A 20133-nucleotide genomic window follows, 5' to 3' on the forward strand; every position below is an offset into this window, starting at 1 on the left:
GTGGCGCACTGCTACAGTGCACCGCTTGGGAGCACGGTGGCGCTCCCGCCGAGGGTTCGGATCCCACATACAGACCGGTTCCCGCTCACTGGCTGAGCGAGGTGTGGGAGCAGCACCGAGGGTTGTGATCCCGTTGCCGGTCCCGGTCCGGTGCGGGCGCGACACTGAGGGTTGTGATCCGTTGCTGGACACGAAAAAAGACAAAAAATATATATATATATATATATATATAAGATTTATTTTTCGACATAAACTCCATCAAGTTCAACACACTTTTGTAAGCAATGATACCAGTTGTTTAGTTCATCCCTAAAGAACTGAGGGTCCTGGGAATTTAACCATGTCAATTCAGACTTTTTTACATCATTGACTGCAGAAAATGTGTGCCCTTTAAAGATTTGTTAAGATTAGGAAACAAAAAGAAGTCAGAAGGAGCCAAATCAGGACTGTAAGGTGGATGCATCATGATGTCCCATCGAAACGCTCTCAAAATTGCCCTTGTTTGAGAGGAATGAGTTAGGAGCATTGTAGTAGTGAAGGACTTTGAAGCTTTCCTGGGCATTTTTCTGCTAAAGCTTTGACTAGCTTTCTCAAAACACTCAGATGTTATCGTTCTTTGGCCCTCCAGAAAGTTAACAAGAAAAGTGCCTTGAACATCCCAAAAAACTGTTGCCATGACCTTTGCTCTTAACGGTTCTGCTTTTGCTTTGACTGGATCAGTTCCACCTCTTGGTAGCCATGGCTTTGATTGTGCTTTGTCTTCGGGTTTGAATTGGAGAAGCCACATTTCATCTCCTGTTACAATTCTTTGGAGAAATGCTTCGGGATCTTCATCCCACTTGTTGAAAATTTCCATTGAAAGCTCTGCTTGTTTCTGGTTGATCTGAAACAGTTTTGGCACCCATCAAGTGGAAAGTTTGCTCAACTTTAATTTTTCAGTCAGAATTGTGTAAGCTGAGCCAATTGAGATATCTGTGGTGTTGGCTGTTGTTTGTGCTGTTAATCGTCAATCCTCTTCAATTAGGGCACAAACGAGATTAATTTTTTCCTCACAAATTGGTATGGATGGTCTGCCAGTGCAGGGTTCATCTTCAATATCATCTCATTACTTTTTAAAACAAGTTTTTCATTTGTAAACTTCTGATTTCTTTGGGGCATTGTCCCCATAAGCTTTTCATAAAACATCAGTGATTTCACCACTACTCCACCCGAGCTTCGCAAACATCCTTAGTTTTCTGGATGAATTTGAGTGGAATTGGCGTTATTTCATCCTTAAGTTCGATGTTTGTTCTTGCTTCCATTTTGGCAGAATTCATGTTGTTCTGATAGGAGTTCTTTTCAAACTGATGTTTTACCCTTCTTGATGCCTCAGACTGGTTCTGTTTCAGACATGTTTATAACAAGTTAATACAAGTTTATTTTGGTGGAGAAAAATTTATTAGTGACATTTTTGTTGATAGGATTTTTACGTAGATGATTATGCCATTTGCAAATAAGAACAGTGTTTTTTTCTGTCTTCCAAGTCATTATTTTTCTTGCCTTATTGCACTGGCTAGAACCTCCTGTAGAGTGAACACTCTTGCTTTGTTTCTGATGTTAGGGGGAAACCATTCATCCTTACCATTTACTGAATTTTTTTGTTTTTTTTTTTTTAAATCAGGAGTGGATGCTGCATTTTGTCAAATGCTTTTTAAACTGCATCTATTCTGATAATTGTAACATTTGTCTTTTTTACTCTAAGATGGTGAATTTACATTGATGTTGGAATAGTCAACAAACTTTGAATTCTGGCATAAACCGTACTTGGTCATTATCCTTTGAATTTTTCATTAAGAATTTTTGCATTTATGTTCATGTGGAAAGTTTTGTAGTTTTCTTATACTGTTTTTGTCTGGGTGGTATCAGGGTGAGGTTGGTGTCAGAATGATTTGAAGAATATCCTTTCTTGTCCTCAGTTTTCTGGATGAGTTTGAATGGAATTGGCATTATTTTGTCCTTAACTGTTTTGTAGTACTCACCAGTGAATCTGTCTGGTTCTAAAATTTTCTTTGTTGGAAGGTTTTTAAGTACAAATTCAATTTCTGTAATATAAGTATAATTTAAAAATTTTGTGCAAAAATAGAATTAGTACAAATCTTTTCATGAACTTTTTGACGTACTCATATATCAGTCTGTTCAAGTTATCTTTCCTTTTGAGTGCGTTTTGATAGCTTCTGTCTTTCTATGAAATTGAAAGACGTTTCATATAGTATGTTGAATTTGTCATAATATTGTTTAAAATATTCCTTTATTATCTTTTTATATTGATGTAAGTTACCTATAATAAATTTCACCCTTTTTGTGTTCACTTACAAGTTTTGACAAACATACAGTTGTGTCACCACCACTAAAATGAACATATGGAATAGTTCTGTGCCCCCCCAAAATCCCAGTGTCTGTAGTCAACTACTCCATCCACAGGCTCTGACAGCCACTGACTTTTTTTTCTGTCCCTATAGTTTTGTCTTTGCAAGAATGTCCTATATGTGGAATATTACAGTACGGAGCCTTTTGCATTTAAGCAAGTTGTGCAGATGAGTAGGTTTCATTCTTAAGTAGTATTCCAGTGTCTGCATTGTCGCTGTGTGTCCATCCATTTTCTGCTTGAAGAACGTTTGAGTTGTAAACATGTGAACAGATTTTTTGTGACCCATATCTTTTTAATATTTGTGGAATGTGTAGTGATTTTATCTTTCATTCCAGATATTAGAAATTCGTGTTGTTTATTTTTCTCCTGATCAGTCTGGCTGGTGGTTTATCATACCTCTGCAAGAACCAGCTTTCAATTCATTAGTCTGCTTTTCACTGTTGTATTTCATTGATCTTTGCTCTTAGGCTTGTCTCTTTTTTTCTGCTTACTTTGGGTTTAATTTCTTCTTTTCTACTTTGTTACGGTAGAAGCCAAGGTTATTGATTGGAGACTTTACTTCTTTTCTAGCATGGGTATGTAGTATATTTTTGTCAGAAAACGTATTTTTTATTTTTTTAATCCCCTCGAATTTATTGAGGCTTGTTTTGTGGCCCAGCATATGATTTGTCTTAGTAAATATTCTTTGCACACTTGAAAAGGGTATGTATTATGCAGTTATTGGGTAGAGTGTTCTGTAAATATTAACTAGGTCAGGTTTGTGGGTAGCATTGTTCAAATCACCTATATCCTTTCTACTTTGCTTTCTTGTTAGGAGAAGGGTTTTGAAATCTCTGACAGTGTGGGTTTGTCTACTTTCATCAGGTTTTGCTCAAGTATTTTGATGCTTTGTTATTAGTTGCATAAACATTTAGAATTGTATGTCTGCTTGGTGAATTGACCTTTTTATCATTATGAAATGACCTTTTTTCTCTGATATTTATATAGCCACTCCAGTTTTCTTTTGATTAGTATTAGCATGATTTATTTATTTTTTTTATGCTCTCCTATTTGTCTTTATATTTGAAGTGCATTTCTTGTAGGCAGCTTATAATTGGGTCTCACTCTTTTTGATACACAAATCGACAATTTATTCATTGTATTTGGGGTATTTGGACTGTTTAATTTTAATGTAATTATTCCAATGGTTGGATTTTAAATCCACCATCTTGATATTTGTTTCTTACTTATGCCATTTATTCTTTGCTCTGTTTTCTTTCTTTTCTGCCTTGTTTTGAAATAATTGAGGGGTTTTTTTTAATCATTATTCCATTTTACTTCCTTTGTTGGCTTTTTTTTGCTGTAACTTATGCCATTTATTCTTTGCTCTGTTTTCTTTCTTTTCTGCCTTGTTTTGAAATAATTGAGGGTTTTTTTTTAATCATTATTCCATTTTACTTCCTTTGTTGGCTTTTTTTTGCTGTAACTGTTTCATTAGTTGATTAGGTCTTACAGTATAAGTTTTTAACTTATCACAGTGTCCCTTCAAGTAATATTCTACTGCTTCACATATAGTATAAAGAATCTTATGACAGTACAATTTTATTTCTTCTTACATCCTTTATGCTTCTTTTGTCACTTCTGCATGTCATAACCCCCACAGTATTTTATTGTTAATTTTGCTTTTAAAAAGGTATCTCTCGTTTACCCACATATTCAGTATTTCTGGTGCTCTTTATTCTTTTGTGTTAATACAGATTTCTATCTGGTATTATCTTTCTTCTGCCTGAAGAATTTTCTTTAATTTCTTATCATGTAGCTGGCAATGAATTCTTTTATCTTTCCTATATCGAGAAAAGTATTTAACATGCCTTCATTTTTGAAAAATATGTATACTGGATTACTAAGTGGACAGGGTTTTTTTTTTTCTTCTTTCAGTACATTGTAGATTTTCTTCCACTGTCTTCTCTCTTGCATTGTTTACAACTAGAAGTCTGCTGACATTTTATCTTTGTTTCTCAGCATGGAATGTAATTCCCCCCTACCCCCATGCTGCTTTTTAGATTTTCTCTTTATCATTTATTTTAAGCCATGTGATTATGATGTGTTTTCTTGTAGTTTTCTTTTTTGCTTATTATGGAATTTTTGTATGCTTGGGTTCATTGAGCTTTGTGGTGTCTGTGGGTTTATAGTTTTCATCAAATATGGAAAATTTTCTGCCCCTCTCTTTTTTTTGGATAACAACTTGAGATACAATTCACCCATTTAAAGTGCACTGTAGTGTTTTTTGTATATTTACATAGTCGTGCAACATTGACAACAATCAATTTGAGAATGTTTTTATTATCTCGAAAAGAAACCCTGTACCCATTAGCAGTCATTCACCATCTCCCCTTAAGCTCCCAGTCCTCAGCAATGGTTAATTTATTTATCTGTTCATCAGCTGATAGTCATTTGAATTGATTCTACTTTTTGGCTCTTAAAAACAGTTCTTCTTTGAACATTTGTGTATAAGTTTTTGTGTGGATATATGTTTTCATTTCTCTTGGGTATATACCTAAGAGAGAACTGCTGACTCATCTGTTAACTCTCTGTTTAAATTAACCTTTTTTGAGGAACTGCCATACTGTTATCTAAAGTGGCTGCATCATTTTACATTTCCACTAGCAGAGCATGAGGATTCCAGTTTCTCCATTCCTCACCGATACTTATCACCTGTCTTTTTGATTTTAGTTATCCTAGTAGGGATGAATTGATGTATCATTGTGATTTTGATTGTATTTCCCTGATGGCTGATGATATTGAGCATCTTTTCATGTATTTGTTAACCATTTCTGTATGTTTGGAGAAATGTGCATTTAGATCTTTTGCCCATTTTTAAATTGGATTGTTTGTCTTTTTCTTACTGAGTTGTAAGAGTTTTTTACATATTCTGGATACATGTGTCTTAACAGGCTTAAGATTTGCAAATATTTTCTCCCCATTCTGTGGATTTTCCAACTTGAGATACAATTCACCCATTTAAAGTGCACTGTAGTGTTTTTTGTATATTTACATAGTCGTGCAACATTGACAACAATCAATTTGAGAATGTTTTTATTATCTCGAAAAGAAACCCTGTACCCATTAGCAGTCATTCACCATCTCCCCTTAAGCTCCCAGTCCTCAGCAATGGTTAATTTATTTATCTGTTCATCAGCTGATAGTCATTTGAATTGATTCTACTTTTTGGCTCTTAAAAACAGTTCTTCTTTGAACATTTGTGTATAAGTTTTTGTGTGGATATATGTTTTCATTTCTCTTGGGTATATACCTAAGAGAGAACTGCTGACTCATCTGTTAACTCTCTGTTTAAATTAACCTTTTTTGAGGAACTGCCATACTGTTATCTAAAGTGGCTGCATCATTTTACATTTCCACTAGCAGAGCATGAGGATTCCAGTTTCTCCATTCCTCACCGATACTTATCACCTGTCTTTTTGATTTTAGTTATCCTAGTAGGGATGAATTGATGTATCATTGTGATTTTGATTGTATTTCCCTGATGGCTGATGATATTGAGCATCTTTTCATGTATTTGTTAACCATTTCTGTATGTTTGGAGAAATGTGCATTTAGATCTTTTGCCCATTTTTAAATTGGATTGTTTGTCTTTTTCTTACTGAGTTGTAAGAGTTTTTTACATATTCTGGATACATGTGTCTTAACAGGCTTAAGATTTGCAAATATTTTCTCCCCATTCTGTGGATTTTCTTTTCACTTTATTGATGATGTCCTTTGAAGCACAAAAGGTTTTAATTTTTTTTTTTTTTTTTTGTGGGTCAGCTGGCTAGTATGGGGATCTAATCCCTTGACTTTGGTGTTATAACACCGAGTTCTAACCAGCCGAGCTAACCAGCCAGCCCAGGACTTTAATTTGATGGAGTACAATTTATCTAATTTTTCTTTTGTTGCTTGTACTATTAGTGTTATATCTAACAAACCATTGCCTATGAAGATTTATGTGTATGTTTTCTTCTAAGAGTTTTTGAGTTAATTTTTGTATATGGTGTGAGGTAAGGGTCTAACTTCATTCTTTTGCATGTGGATATCCAGTTGTTCCTTGCTTTTAGTTCTTAAGATTTTTTTTCTCTGTCCCCACTCTAGCCCAGTTTTGGGGACTCCAGTTCTGTATAGTTGACCCTTGAACAACACGGGTCCACTTAAATATATATACAGTAAATATAATACAATGCTGTAAATGTATTTTCTCTTTCTTATGATTTTCTTAATATTTTCTTTTCTCTAGCTTACTTTATTGTAGGAATTCAGTGTGTAATACATATGACATGCAAAATATGTGTTAATTGACCATGTTATTGGTAAGGCTTCAGGTCTACAGTAGGTTATTAGTTGAGTTTTGGGGGAGTCAAAAGTTATATGCAGATTTTCAACTGTATGGGGCGGTTGGTGCGCTTAACCCCTCCCCACCATGTTGTTCAAGTGTCAACTGTATTTATTAAACTATTGAAATTGTTCCAGACTTCACTGCTGTATTGTTTCATTTTTTTCAGTGTGTTTTCTCTTTGTTTCATTTTGGATAGTTTATGTTCTACGTATTCAAGTTCACTAATCTGTAGTTTCCAATCCGCTATTAATCCCATCCTGTTTTTCATTTTAGACATTGGGTTCAACTTTAGAAGTTCCATTTGGATGTCTGTGCTATTATTTCTATCTCTGCTTCAAATGGTTAGTTTTCTAGCTTCTTGATACTTTTAATGTCTGTCTACTAATTTTATCATCATTATCTCTTCTGGACTAGGTTAATTTTTCTCTTCATTATGGATTTTATTTCCTTTTTGTTTAATTGCCTGGTAATTTTTTTTTTTTAATTGGGTGCCAGATACTGTGAATTTTACCTTCTTGGTTGATGTATATTTTTATATTCCTACAACTAGTCTTGAGCATTATTTCTTGGAAACAGTTTAATACTGTCAAGTCATTTACTTGGAAACAGCTTGATTCTGTTGAGGCTTGATCTTAAACTTTCTTAGGTGAGACCAGAATAACCTTTAGTCTAGGGCTAATTGTGTATCACTAATAAAGCCCAGGGCCTTGTGAGTCATGAGATTTTTCCCTCTGGCAGGTGGGAAAAATCTGCCCTCGGTTCTGTGTGAACCGTAAATGTATTTTCTCTTTCTTATGATTTTCTTAATATTTTCTTTTCTCTAGCTTACTTTATTGTAGGAATTCAGTGTGTAATACATATGACATGCAAAATATGTGTTAATTGACCATGTTATTGGTAAGGCTTCAGGTCTACAGTAGGTTATTAGTTGAGTTTTGGGGGAGTCAAAAGTTATATGCAGATTTTCAACTGTATGGGGCGGTTGGTGCCCCTAACCCCTCCCCACCATGTTGTTCAAGTGTCAACTGTATATATTAAACTATTGAAATTGTTCCAGACTTCACTGCTGTATTGTTTCATTTTTTTCAGTGTGTTTTCTCTTTGTTTCATTTTGGATAGTTTATGTTCTACGTATTCAAGTTCACTAATCTGTAGTTTCCAATCCGCTATTAATCCCATCCTGTTTTTCATTTTAGACATTGGGTTCAACTTTAGAAGTTCCATTTGGATGTCTGTGCTATTATTTCTATCTCTGCTTCAAATGGTTAGTTTTCTAGCTTCTTGATACTTTTAATGTCTGTCTACTAATTTTATCATCATTATCTCTTCTGGACTAGGTTAATTTTTCTCTTCATTATGGATTTTATTTCCTTTTTGTTTAATTGCCTGGTAATTTTTTTTTTTAATTGGGTGCCAGATACTGTGAATTTTACCTTCTTGGTTGATGTATATTTTTATATTCCTACAACTAGTCTTGAGCATTATTTCTTGGAAACAGTTTAATACTGTCAAGTCATTTACTTGGAAACAGCTTGATTCTGTTGAGGCTTGATCTTAAACTTTCTTAGGTGAGACCAGAATAACCTTTAGTCTAGGGCTAATTGTGTATCACTAATAAAGCCCAGGGCCTTGTGAGTCATGAGATTTTTCCCTCTGGCAGGTGGGAAAAATCTACCCTCGGTTCTGTGTGAACCGGGGAGTTGTTGCCTCAAGAATCCTTTTGGGTGTGTTTTTCCTCTGGCTCAGGCAGTTTCTCACCTACATGTGTTGTTCAATACTCAGTTGAAAATTTGAGGGAGACTGTCTTCAGATCTCCAGACCTCTCTGTCTGTTCATTTATCTCCTCTCTTATGTTCTGCCTTCTTGAATTCTAGTCATCTTGGCTTTCTTGGGCTTCTGTCTTCAGAACACAGAGGAAATCACGGTGCTCAACCTGGGATCCTCCTCCCTGTGCTGCCTCCTGCAAATCCTGTTCAGGAAATAAGCTGAAACAATTGTAGGACCCATCTTGTGTTTCCCATTCTTCAGGGATCACTTTCCTGTAGTGGTTGGTGTCTGATCTCCGAAATTTGTTGACTCATGTATATTATCTGATATTGTAGTTGTTGCAGGTGGGATGGTAAATTTAGTTCCTATTATTCCATCTTGATTAGAAATAGAAGTCTCAAGGTTGCTTTTTCAGCTAGTAGAAAATTAATCAGTTCTCAAAGACTGATGTATTTCCATTTGTTTGTTTCATTCTCTGTCAGATTAGATCCTGAACCATTAAGGGGATTATGGGGAAAGTTCTTAGATGGACTGTAGAAAGCATTGGCATCTTTTCAAGAAGTGCCAAAGTATAGATTTTACACTTATATAATAAGTATAATAGAGCATTGAAAGATTGTCATTCTGTTCTTAGTCAGTGAATCCAGTCTACTACTGTTTGAATATGTAGTTATAACAAAATACCTGAAATGTTTCTGGGCATGTATTTTTATTTGTACTTAATACAGAACAGATTTTATTTAGTTACAAGGTTGTTGATGTAATGATCACTTGGTTACTCTGGTCTTAATACTCAATTAAACTTAGAATATATTGTTCTCCTTTTTGTTTTTAGGAGTACAGATTCTTGTTTTCTGGAGTACAGATGTGAACAGCCTCTGAGATACTAGAATTTTTTGAATTTTTTACTAGAGTGTTTTGCCTCAGTCCCGACCAGTCATATGATGTTCAAATACTGGATTTAGGGGCCGGCCTGGTGGTGCATTGCTACAGTGCGCCGCTTGGGAGCGTGGCGGCGCTCCCGCCGAGGGTTCGGATCCCACATACAGACCGGTTCCCGCTCACTGGCTGAGCGAGGTGCGGGCGCAACACCAAGGGTTGCGATCCCGTTGCCGGTCCGGTCCGGTACGGGCGCAACACTGAGGGTTGCAATCCGTTGCCGGACGTGAAAAAAGACAAAAAAGGAAAAAAAAAACAAAAACAAATACTGGATTTATCATTACTATAAGTTATTCATACTTATTCTCTCATACCTTATCTGAGGTCATTTTAAGGGATAAATTCCATTCCATTATGCTCTTAAAAATAAAGATGCAATCTAAGTATTGATATATTGCCTTAAATTTTTGTTTTAATTTGCTAAGTGGAGAGTTTATAAGTTAATTATAGCAGTGAATTATTCTAGAATAGATAAGATTTCCCCCTCTTAACCTCATTCCACAATATTTTTGATAATAATTTACTTATCAAAACAGCTAAATCTTATTTAATTCATGGACCAAATTGTAGAGAGCACTATATAATCTTTCCCCTGTTTTTTCTTCTCTTACAGGAAAAGTAAGAAGCTTAAGCTCATCTTTGTGGTCACTAACTCACTTGACAGCTTTGCATCTGAGTGACAATTCCCTGTCCCGCATTCCTTCAGATATTGCTAAGCTTCACAATCTGGTGTATCTGGACCTGTCCTCTAATAAAATCCGTAGTTTACCGGCAGAACTCGGAAACATGGTATCACTCAGGTATGCAGATTCAACTTAGTAAATACTAACTGTATACTACCATCCAAAAAATATGTAGTATTTGTTTTGTTAGGAAACAACACTGTCCATTTAATGGTATTTGTTTTTGTTTTTTGAGAGGGGTGGCCAGTACAAGGATCCAAACTCTTGACCTTGGTGCATTTAATGGTACTTGAATAAAAGTAAACTATAACCTTTATGAAAAGTTCTTTGGGAAAATTTAATGTCAACTATAAATAATAAATTAGGTAGGTCCATTGCCTGAAATTTTTTTTTTTTTACTGCTGTGTTTTGTGTAATGTACTTTATTCTTGGACCAAAATTTTTGGGCAATGTGGTGGTACCCACAACTGTGAGGCACTTGTGTTATACCATGTACTCACCTATGACAGCTGGTTGGGGTATCATAGTATCCTTAACGCTGAGTCCAGGGAACCATTGCCAATTGATGAAATCTTTTTTGCCATCCCAGGGCACGTATGTATGGACTTGAAAGAAGCTAGAATTTATTATTGAATTTGGAGGATTGTAGGGATTTGGAGTCGCACAAAGTTCAAGTTGAAATCCTGACTTTGCCATTTATAAGTTGTGTGATCTAGGACAAGCTTCTTAACATGAGATTAGGGATGTTTGAAATAAGGAGTAAAAGCTGCTAGCACCATACCTGGCGCATGTTGTGTTTTAACAAATGGTAATTGCTATGTTTTTTTTTTTTTTTTTAATTACCTCTGTTTTATAAGGTAGACAAGATATACCCAAGATAAATATAAAACCAAATTCCAGCTGTTGTGGTAATCCCAATGGAATATCTTGCCCCATTTCATATCACCTGCCTTTTCTCTGTGGTTCCACTGGCTTTTCTGCTGCTTTCTACCATTAGCCAAGTCGTAAGGAGGAATAAGCACCTCATGAAAGTTTTATTGTCTATATTGCTCCCAGTCCAGTCTTTTGATGTTTTCCTAGGCTTAATTATTGAGTATATACTATGACCATTTTTAATTAAAACTAATTTACTTAAAGGATCTCCTTTCTCATATAATATATTTGGAACTAAATAGGAACCAATTATTTAGAACTAGTTTTTCTTGATTTTATGTCCTCACAGACCTCTGCTTTGCTCAGTAGCAACCATGATTCATTTAAATTTCAAGAACCAAACATTATAGAAATAGTTCTCTTTCACACTTAAAAACTGATAAATAAAACTTAATGTGGAAATTGCCAGTATCTCAGTGTTGGATCTCTGGTTGCTCTTTTTTCCCTACTGAAGATTCCTTTGATGTTTATGTTACGAGGGTACTTCAAAACATTAGTGGAAAAATAGAATTAAAAGAAAATACGAGCCTTTCCATGAACTTTTTGCAGTACCCTTGTATGATTATCTACACAAAACAAATCATTAAAATAATTAGTAGTTAATACAGCTGCCGTTATTTCTAAAGTGAAACTTCAGTAAGTTTGGAGAGATAGTAATCATAAACTTAATTGTGTGTCTATTATAAGTTCTTCTGAGTTGGTGCTACATGATCATTTTAGTTCTCTTTTAACAATTCATGTCAGGCTGTTTTATTAATTCTGCATTCTTAAATATGTATAGTATATCCCATGTATGCTAGACCAGTGCAACTCAGTGTGGTCTGTGGACTGGTGTCAGTTTGCAACTGTGTGTTACCAATCTGCAGTGAGATAAATGAATAATTTTATATATCTCTGTTGAATTTAATAATTGTAAAAAATTAGGGCTTGTTTTTTGTCCTTTATTTTCCTTGTTTCATTTTTCTAGTAATTTATTTTTTCTTGTATTTTACAAAAGTATTGATTGATCTGTGTTAGTTTTTCTTAACCTCATATAGTTTGAGAAGCACTATAGTAGACATTGGAATATAATATAAAATTTTTATATTAGGTGCTTATGTTTCTAGAAATTATATTGTTGATTTTAACTATTAGTTAAAGGTTAAGTGTCTTCTGACTTACTGGAATTTTTACATCAACAGGGAGCTCCATTTAAATAACAACCAGTTACGAGTTCTACCTTTTGAGCTGGGAAAACTGTTTCAGTTGCAGACATTAGGCCTGAAAGGTACGACTTCCACATTTGTGCTTCTTTTAGTTTCTGTGTATGTCTTTGAATCACAGGAAGCCGTGAGAGAGAATCCTTTCTCCAGGGGATTTTTTTGCAGGCTTACTTTTCCCCAAACTATCCGTTTCTTAGAAACATCAATGGTTTTCTCTCTTGTCTGTTCAGCTATAGGCTGTCTACTAGTCTTTGTATTCTTTTTCGCTCCTAGCCCAGCCTTGCTTTTTCTAGCCTCTGTTTTAATCAACTCTGTGTTCTGGTAATACACTCAGGAGGCCACACTTTATTTCATCATGTTATGCAGATTTTTTTCTTATGTTCAAATCTGAAAAAATGGAGACTCTCATAAAATACAGAAAATAGTAAGTAGAAAATTTTGATCCATTTGGACCTGCTAATAAAGATGAGGATTTGAACATATTTTTTAAAACTTAATTTATGAGGACTTGAAATGGGGGATATAATTGATCCATGAAGAACTATTAGGACATATGTTTTTTTGTGCCAGCAAGATTAAGTCATATGTTAACAATATGTCAATACCTGTAAATTTATCACATTAAGTGATTCTTCACCAGTCTTGGGTAAGTGTGTCCAGCATACTGTAAACTGCTTCCGAAACAAAAGTCACTGAATGAAGTCTTAAAGAATTGCATTCTGGGCCGGTCCGGTGGCGCACTGCTACAGTGCGCCGCTTGGGAAGCGCAGCGGCGCTCCCGCTGAGGGTTCGGATCCCACATACAGACCGGCTGCTCACTGGCTGAGCGAGGTGCGGGGGCAACACTGAGGGTTGTGATCCCGTTGCCGGTCCCGGTCCGGTACGGGCACGACACTGAGGGTTGCAATCCGTTGCCGGTCACAAAAAAAGAGACAAAAAGGGAAAAAAAAAAAAAAAAGAATTGCATTCTTATTTCTTAAAAATACAGTTATAAATGAGGTTTTATTCCTAGAAATTCTTTTTATATTATCATGAAATAACAGTATTCAAAAACCCACAAATATATGTTCACAAGTGTGTATAAAATCATATCCAAAAAACATCAGCATTATAAATGGTTGTTTGGAAAGTGTTTTTCTATGTGGGCCAGACTGGCTGAAACTTCTTAAAATAAAGGCCAGTGATGTGTAAGCTGAGGATGCCTTTTTCTGTTATGTCTCCCAGTCTAGTTCTTTTTCTTTATATTCTGTTTTTAAATTTGAAGAACAGAAAAGTACTAAATGTAGCAAACACAGTGTAGGCATATACTGACCACCAGAATTAACAATATTTTGTCACTTTCGGTTCGATTTTTTTAATGCAGAAGAAATAAGACATTACAGAATGTTGAGGCCCTCTTTGTTCCTTGTTCAGTCATTCTCATGGCAGAGGGAGCTACTGACACATGTTCTTCCAGTTCAAGGTTTTATAATCTTACAGTATGTATTTTACAAACCATAATTTGTATTCATTAAGGATTCACAAACTTTATTTGAAGGTAGGGTCATCAGTCACAAATCTTTATACTGATTTAATGTGCATAAAATCCTCAGAGTATAAATGTGTGGGGAGGTATAGGGCAGTCTTTATGGCACCTTTGTTTTTGATGATCCTTTGCTCTCCCATTTCAAAAAGATTTTTTTCTTTTCTTTTAAATACCCACCTCTTCAAAAAGATCTTTTACTCTTTTACGTCTAGACTTTTATGTTTCTTCCTTGCAAGTATGGTTTCACAGACATTTGTTCATCTCAGATATCCTGTTGGACAGTGTTACACATCTGTCTGTAATAGCAGTCTTTTCAGTGATTTCACCTGTTTCGGACAAATCTTGTTCTTTTTCCAAGCTTTTGCAGCATACACTTTAATTCTAATTTGGTGCCAGCTACTTCTTAAAGCAATTACTTCATCCTTGCTTTCTCAGAAAGTTTCTATAATTGATTTCTCATGGCAACATAATTTGGAAGAGAGAAAATATATTACATGTATTACATCAGAGTCATGTCTATTAGTTAAATCATACAGAGCCAAAATATTTCTACTTCATAAATCAGTTCATACCATTTTTTAAAAGTTGACTTCATAGGACTAGCATGCTTCACTTGTTTTCCATGTTCTTCAGAATTGTGCTACAGTAAAAGGCAGGACTGTGGACCCGTAGGTGCTTGTTTACTTTTTTTACTTAAACTTTTTATTTTGAGATACTTGTAGATTCACATGCACTGGTAAGAAATAATGCAGAACCATCCTTGTACCCTTTACTCAATTTCCCCCAGTGATAGCAGCATCTTTCAAAATTGTAGTACAGTATCACAAGCAGAACAGTCAAGATATGGAACATTTTGTGAAATAAGTCAGGCACAGAGAAACGAATACCACATGATCTCACTTACATGATGAATCTAAAAAAGTGGAACTCAGAGAGAGTAGAAATGGTGGTTACCAGAGGTGAGGGGGCGAGGGGAGATGTTACCCTCATTTTAGTTAGATGGGAGGAATAGGTTCTGATGATCTGTTGCACGGTATGGTGACTAAAGTTAACAGTAACATATTGTATATTTCAAAATAGCTAGAGGAATGGATTAAAAATGTTCTCACCACAAAGAAGTGATAAGTGTTTGAAGTGATAGATAAGTTAATTGGCCTGATTTGATCATTCCACAACGTATACATGTATTGAAACATCACACCCCATAAATGTATACATTTTGTCAGTTTAAAAAAAGATACAGAGCATTTCCATCACCAAAGGATTTCTCGTATTGTCTTTTTATAGCCACCACCTCTGGTTACTAGAAGACTTTAGTCTTTTTCAAAGTTGTTTTAGCTCTTCTAGTTACATTCCTTTTCCATATAAATTTCTTCCTGCCCCAACTCACTCCTTAACTTCTGACAACCATTGATTTTTTCCACTTCTGTAATTTTGCTGTTTCAAGAATATTACATAAATGGTATCATACCGTATGTAAGCTTTTGAGTTTGGCTTTCTTTACTCAGGTTAATTCTTTGGATATTCATTTAGGTTGCTGCATGTATTGATAGTTTGTTCCTTTATATTGATTCCGTGGTATAAATGTCTCATGGTTGGTTTAACCATCCACCTGTTGAAGGAAATGTGGGTTGCTTCCAGTTTGGGCCATTACAAGTAAAGCTGCTGTGAACGTTTTATGTATAGGTTATTGTGTGAGCATAAGTCTTCATTTTCCTAGGATAAATAGCCAGGAGTGCAGTTGCTGGGTCATTTGGAAGTTGCATGTTTAGTCTTTTAAGAAGTTGAGTTGTTTAAGAAACTTTTTTAGAGTGGCAGTACTATTTTACATTCTCACCAGTGGTGTATGGATGATCTGGTTTCTCTGCATCCAGCATTTGGTGTTGTCACTATTTTTATTTTAGCAATTCTGGTAGATGTGTAGTTATATTTTGTGGTTTTAATATGCATTTCCCCAGTGGCTAAACATGTTGAACACCTTTGGGTGTGCTTATTTGTCATCTATATTTCATCTGTGAAAATCTCTCCTTTGTCCGTGTTCTAATTGGATTATTTGCTTTTTTACTGTTATATTTGGGGAGTCCCTTGTATATTCTAGATATTAGTCCTTTGTTGGATATGTGGTTTGCACGTATTTTCTCCCACTGTGTAGCTTGTCTTTTGAAACTCTTAACAGGGTCTTTTGCATAACAAAAGTTTTTAATCTCGACAAAGTCCAATTTATCAATTTTCCTTTTGTGGATCTTTCTTCTGGTGTCAAGTCTGAGAACTCTTTGAATAGCTCTAGATCCCAAAGATTTTTCTCTTGTATTTTGTTCTAAAAGTTTAATGGGGTCATGTTTTACATTTAAGTCTATGATTCATTTTAATTTAAAATTGAGTTAACAGATGTAAGGATTAGTTACGGTGTTCTTTTTTATTTTATTTTTTTTGCCTATGGATGTCCGAATGCTCCAACACCATCTTTTGAAAGACCGTCTTACCTCTATTGAATTGCTTTTGCACCTTTGTCAAAGTTCAGTTGGGCATATCTGTGTGAGTCTACTTCTGGATTCTCTTTTGTTTCATTGATTTGTGTGTTTGTCTTTCTCTCGACACACAGTTTAACTGTAGCTCTGTGATAAGTCTTGAAATGGGGTAGACTGTTAGACTACTAGAAGGTTATTAGAAGACTTTAGTCTTTTTCAAAATTGTTTCAGCTCTTCTAGTTACTTTGCTTTTCCATATAAATTTTAGAGTAGTCTTGTTTGTAGTTACAAAACATATTGCTGGGATTTTGATTGGAATTGTTTTAAACCTGTATATCACATTGGAGAGAATTGACATGTTTACTGTGTTGGATCTTCCAATCCATGAGCATGCTATTATGTCTCCATTTATTGAGATCACCTTTGACTTTTATCATCAGTGTTGTATAGTTTTGGGTATGCACGTCTTGTACATGTTTTGTTAGATTTATACCTCAGTCTTTTGTTTTGAGTGTTTATAAACAGTACAATATTTTAAATTTTGCTGTTCATTTGTTCATTCCAGGTATATAGAAATACAATGGGTTTTTTTTTTTTTTTTTTAATGTTTATCTGGTATTCTGCCATCTTGTTGAACTCACTTCTAGGAGTTTTTGTTTTGTAAAATTTCTTGGGATTTTCTATGTAAAAAAAATCATGTCATCAACAAATAGAGTTTTATTTCTTTCTTTCCAGTATGTATGCCTTTCTTTCCATTTCTTGCCTTATTGCACTGACTAGAACTTCTAGCACTGTGTTGAAGAGACCAGACATCTCTCCTTGTTCTCAATCTTGAAAAGTATTCAGTCTTTTACTATTAAGTATAATGTTAACAGTAGATATTTTGTACATGATCTTTATCTTGGCAGATTTTTATTTTTTATTTTTTGGCAGCTGGCCAGTAAGGGGATCTGAACCCTTGATCTTGGTGTTATGAGCAACATGCTCTAACCAAGTGAGCTAACTGGCCAGCCTGTTCTTTATCAATTTGAAGAAGTTTCCCCCTTTTCCTATTTTTCTGAGAATTTTAAATCATGAATGGGTGTTTAATTTTGTCAGATGCTTAGTTTGCATCAGTTGATATGATCATGTAATTTTTCTTCTTTAGCCTGGTAATATGTTGGATTACATTGATTGATTTTCAAATATTGAAGTAGCCTTGCATTCCTGGAATAAACACCACTTGGCCATGGTGTGTAATTCTTTTATTTATTGTTCATTGTTTGCTAATATTTTCTTAAGGATTTTTGCCTCTGTATTCATGAGGGATATTTTTAGTTTTGTTTTATTTGTTTTATATTTTCACTCTTTGCTTTTTGTATCAGGGTAATATTAGCTTCATATAATGATATTGAAAGTGTTCCCTCATTTTCTATTTTCTGGAAGAGATTCTGTAGAATTGATGTTAATTCTTTTTTTAGATGTTTTGAATTATTTTTCAGTGAAAACATCTGGGCCTGGAGACTTATTTTTTGGTAGCTTTTAAATTACAGATTCATTTACTTTATAGCTGTAAGGCTATTCAAATTATATTTCATAATATGTGAGTTGTGGTAGTTTGTGTTTTCTGAGGAAGGTGGTGCATTTCATCTATGTTATTAAATTTGTCTGTGTAGGGTTTATAGTATTCCCTTATCCTTTTGATGTCTGCAGGGTCTGTAGTGCTACTCCATTTCAGTCCTGATATTGATAATTTTTCCTTCTCTCTTTTTCTTTGTCAGTCTTGTTAGAGGTTTGTCGATGTTATTGATCTTCTCAAAGAAACAGCTTTTAAAATTTTTTCTGTTTTTCATTTCGTTGGTTTCTGCTCTTTAGTAGCTTCTTCTTGCTTTGGGTTTATTTTGCTCTTTTTCTCTATGTTCTTTATGAAGTGGGACTAAGATTATTGAATTGAGACTTTTTCCTCTTTTCTAATGTGTACACATGTAATCTATAACTTTTCCTCTCAGCCCTGCTTAACTGTGGCCAGCCACAGATTTTAATATGTTATCTTTTCATTTTCACTAGGTCATTGCATTTTTAAATTTCCTGAGAGACTTCCTCTTTGACCCATGGATTATTTAGAATTTTCCAAGCGTTTGGAGATTTTCCTGGTGTCTTTCAGTTACTGATTTTTAATGTGATTACATTGTAGTCAGAGAATACAAAGACACTTCAAAAAGTTTGTGGAAAAATAAAATTAAAAGATAATATGAATCTTTCCATGGACTTTTCGAGGTACCCTTATGCATTCTGTATGATTTCAATTTGTTGAAGCTTATTTTACGGCCCTGGATATGGTCTATCTTGGTATATATTTCTTGGGCCTGGGGAAAAAATGTGGATTCAGTTTTATGTATTAACCTAATGTCTTTTAGGTTGATGGTGTTGTTGAGTTTTTTGGCCTTTTGTTTGTTGACAGAGGGGTGTTGAAGTCTCCAACCGTAATTACACATTTATATATTTCCCTTTTAGGTCTGTCAGGTTTTTTTTTGTCTTTTTTCGTGACCGGCAACGGATCGCAACCCTCAGTGTTGCGCCCGTACCGGACCGGGACCGGCAACGGGGGATCGCAACCCTCGGTGTTGCCCCCGCTCCTCGCTCAGCCAGTGAGCGGCTGGTCTGCATGTGGGATCCGAACCCTCGGCGGGAGCGCCGCTGTGCTTTCCAAGCGGCACACTGTAGCAGTGCGCCACCGGGCCGGCCCCTAGGTCTGTCAGTTTTTGCTTAAGTATTTTGTGGTTCTGTGTTTGGTGGGAATACATTTAGAATTGCTGTGTCTTCTTGGGGGATTGATCCTTTATCATTTGAAGTCCCCTTTATCTGATATTAATATAGCCACTCCTGCTTTCCTTTGATTAATTTTTGCATGACATGTATTTTGTTTCATCCTTTTCCCTTCAACCTACACGTATTGTTATATTTGAAGTGAGTTTCTGTCGGCAGCATTTACTTATATGTATGTGGGTCATTTTTTTAAATCCACTCTGCCAATCTGTCTTTTAGTTGGTGTATTTAGATCATTTAATGTAAGTATTGATTAGTTAGTGCTCAAGTCTGCTGTTTTATTTTCTGTTTTCTATTAGTTCTACTTTTTTGTTTCTTTTTTCTGCCTTCCTGTGGGTTATGAGAAAAGTCTTTAGATAATCCATTTTGATTTATCTGTAGTGTTTTGAGTGTGTCTGTTTGTATATCTTTTTTAGTGGTTGTTCCAGGTATTACATGATGTATGTATAACTTACCACACTCTACTGATGTTATCATTTTACCAGTTCAAGTGACATATCGAAACCTTAACTTTCTTTACATTCTTTTGTTAACCTCCATTTATAATATAGTTGTTTAAAATATTTTCTCTATATACATTTAGAATCACATCAGTGTTAGAAATTTTTTTTTTTTTTGCTATATGTATTCTCTTTAATTGGAGGATTTCTTAATGAACTTTAAGTACATAAAATACACTAATTTTAAACATACAGGGTTTTCAAAATATGAGTATGTTGGTTTAACATTAATAAAACTATCACCCATATCAACATAAAAAATTTATTTTACGTATGAATGCCATGCTATTTATCACATAGTTCTCTTAAAAGTTACATCCTGTCATTGTATGTTTTGTAAATATAAACTATCTTGTTATATGCTTGGATTCTGTCTAATAAAAATGTTGCTCTGGGGCCGGCCCGGTGGCGCACTGCTACAGTGCGCCACTTGGGAGCGCGGTGGCACTCCCGCCGAGGGTTCGGATCCCACATACAGACCGGCTGCTCACTGGCTGAGCGAGGTGCGGGCGCAACACCGAGGGTTGCGATCCTGTTG

The 20133-nt window shown here is 35.1% G+C and overlaps 1 protein-coding gene across 2 annotated transcripts in view; it reads left to right on the forward strand.

Moving 5' to 3' along the window:
- Nucleotides 1–20133, forward strand: part of CNOT6 (CCR4-NOT transcription complex, subunit 6) — a 65195-nt gene that overhangs the window by 25752 nt on the left and 19310 nt on the right. For both annotated transcript variants that reach the window (XM_008572508.1, XM_008572509.1), the window contains exons 3-4: nt 10093–10279; nt 12277–12362. In XM_008572508.1, the coding sequence (XP_008570730.1) occupies nt 10093–10279; nt 12277–12362 (273 nt within the window). The remainder of the gene's footprint in view (nt 1–10092; nt 10280–12276; nt 12363–20133) is intronic.

The sequence above is a fragment of the Galeopterus variegatus genome, unplaced genomic scaffold (genome assembly GCF_000696425.1).
Source record: "Galeopterus variegatus unplaced genomic scaffold, G_variegatus-3.0.2 Scaffold797, whole genome shotgun sequence".
Classification (NCBI taxonomy): Eukaryota; Metazoa; Chordata; class Mammalia; order Dermoptera; family Cynocephalidae; genus Galeopterus; species Galeopterus variegatus.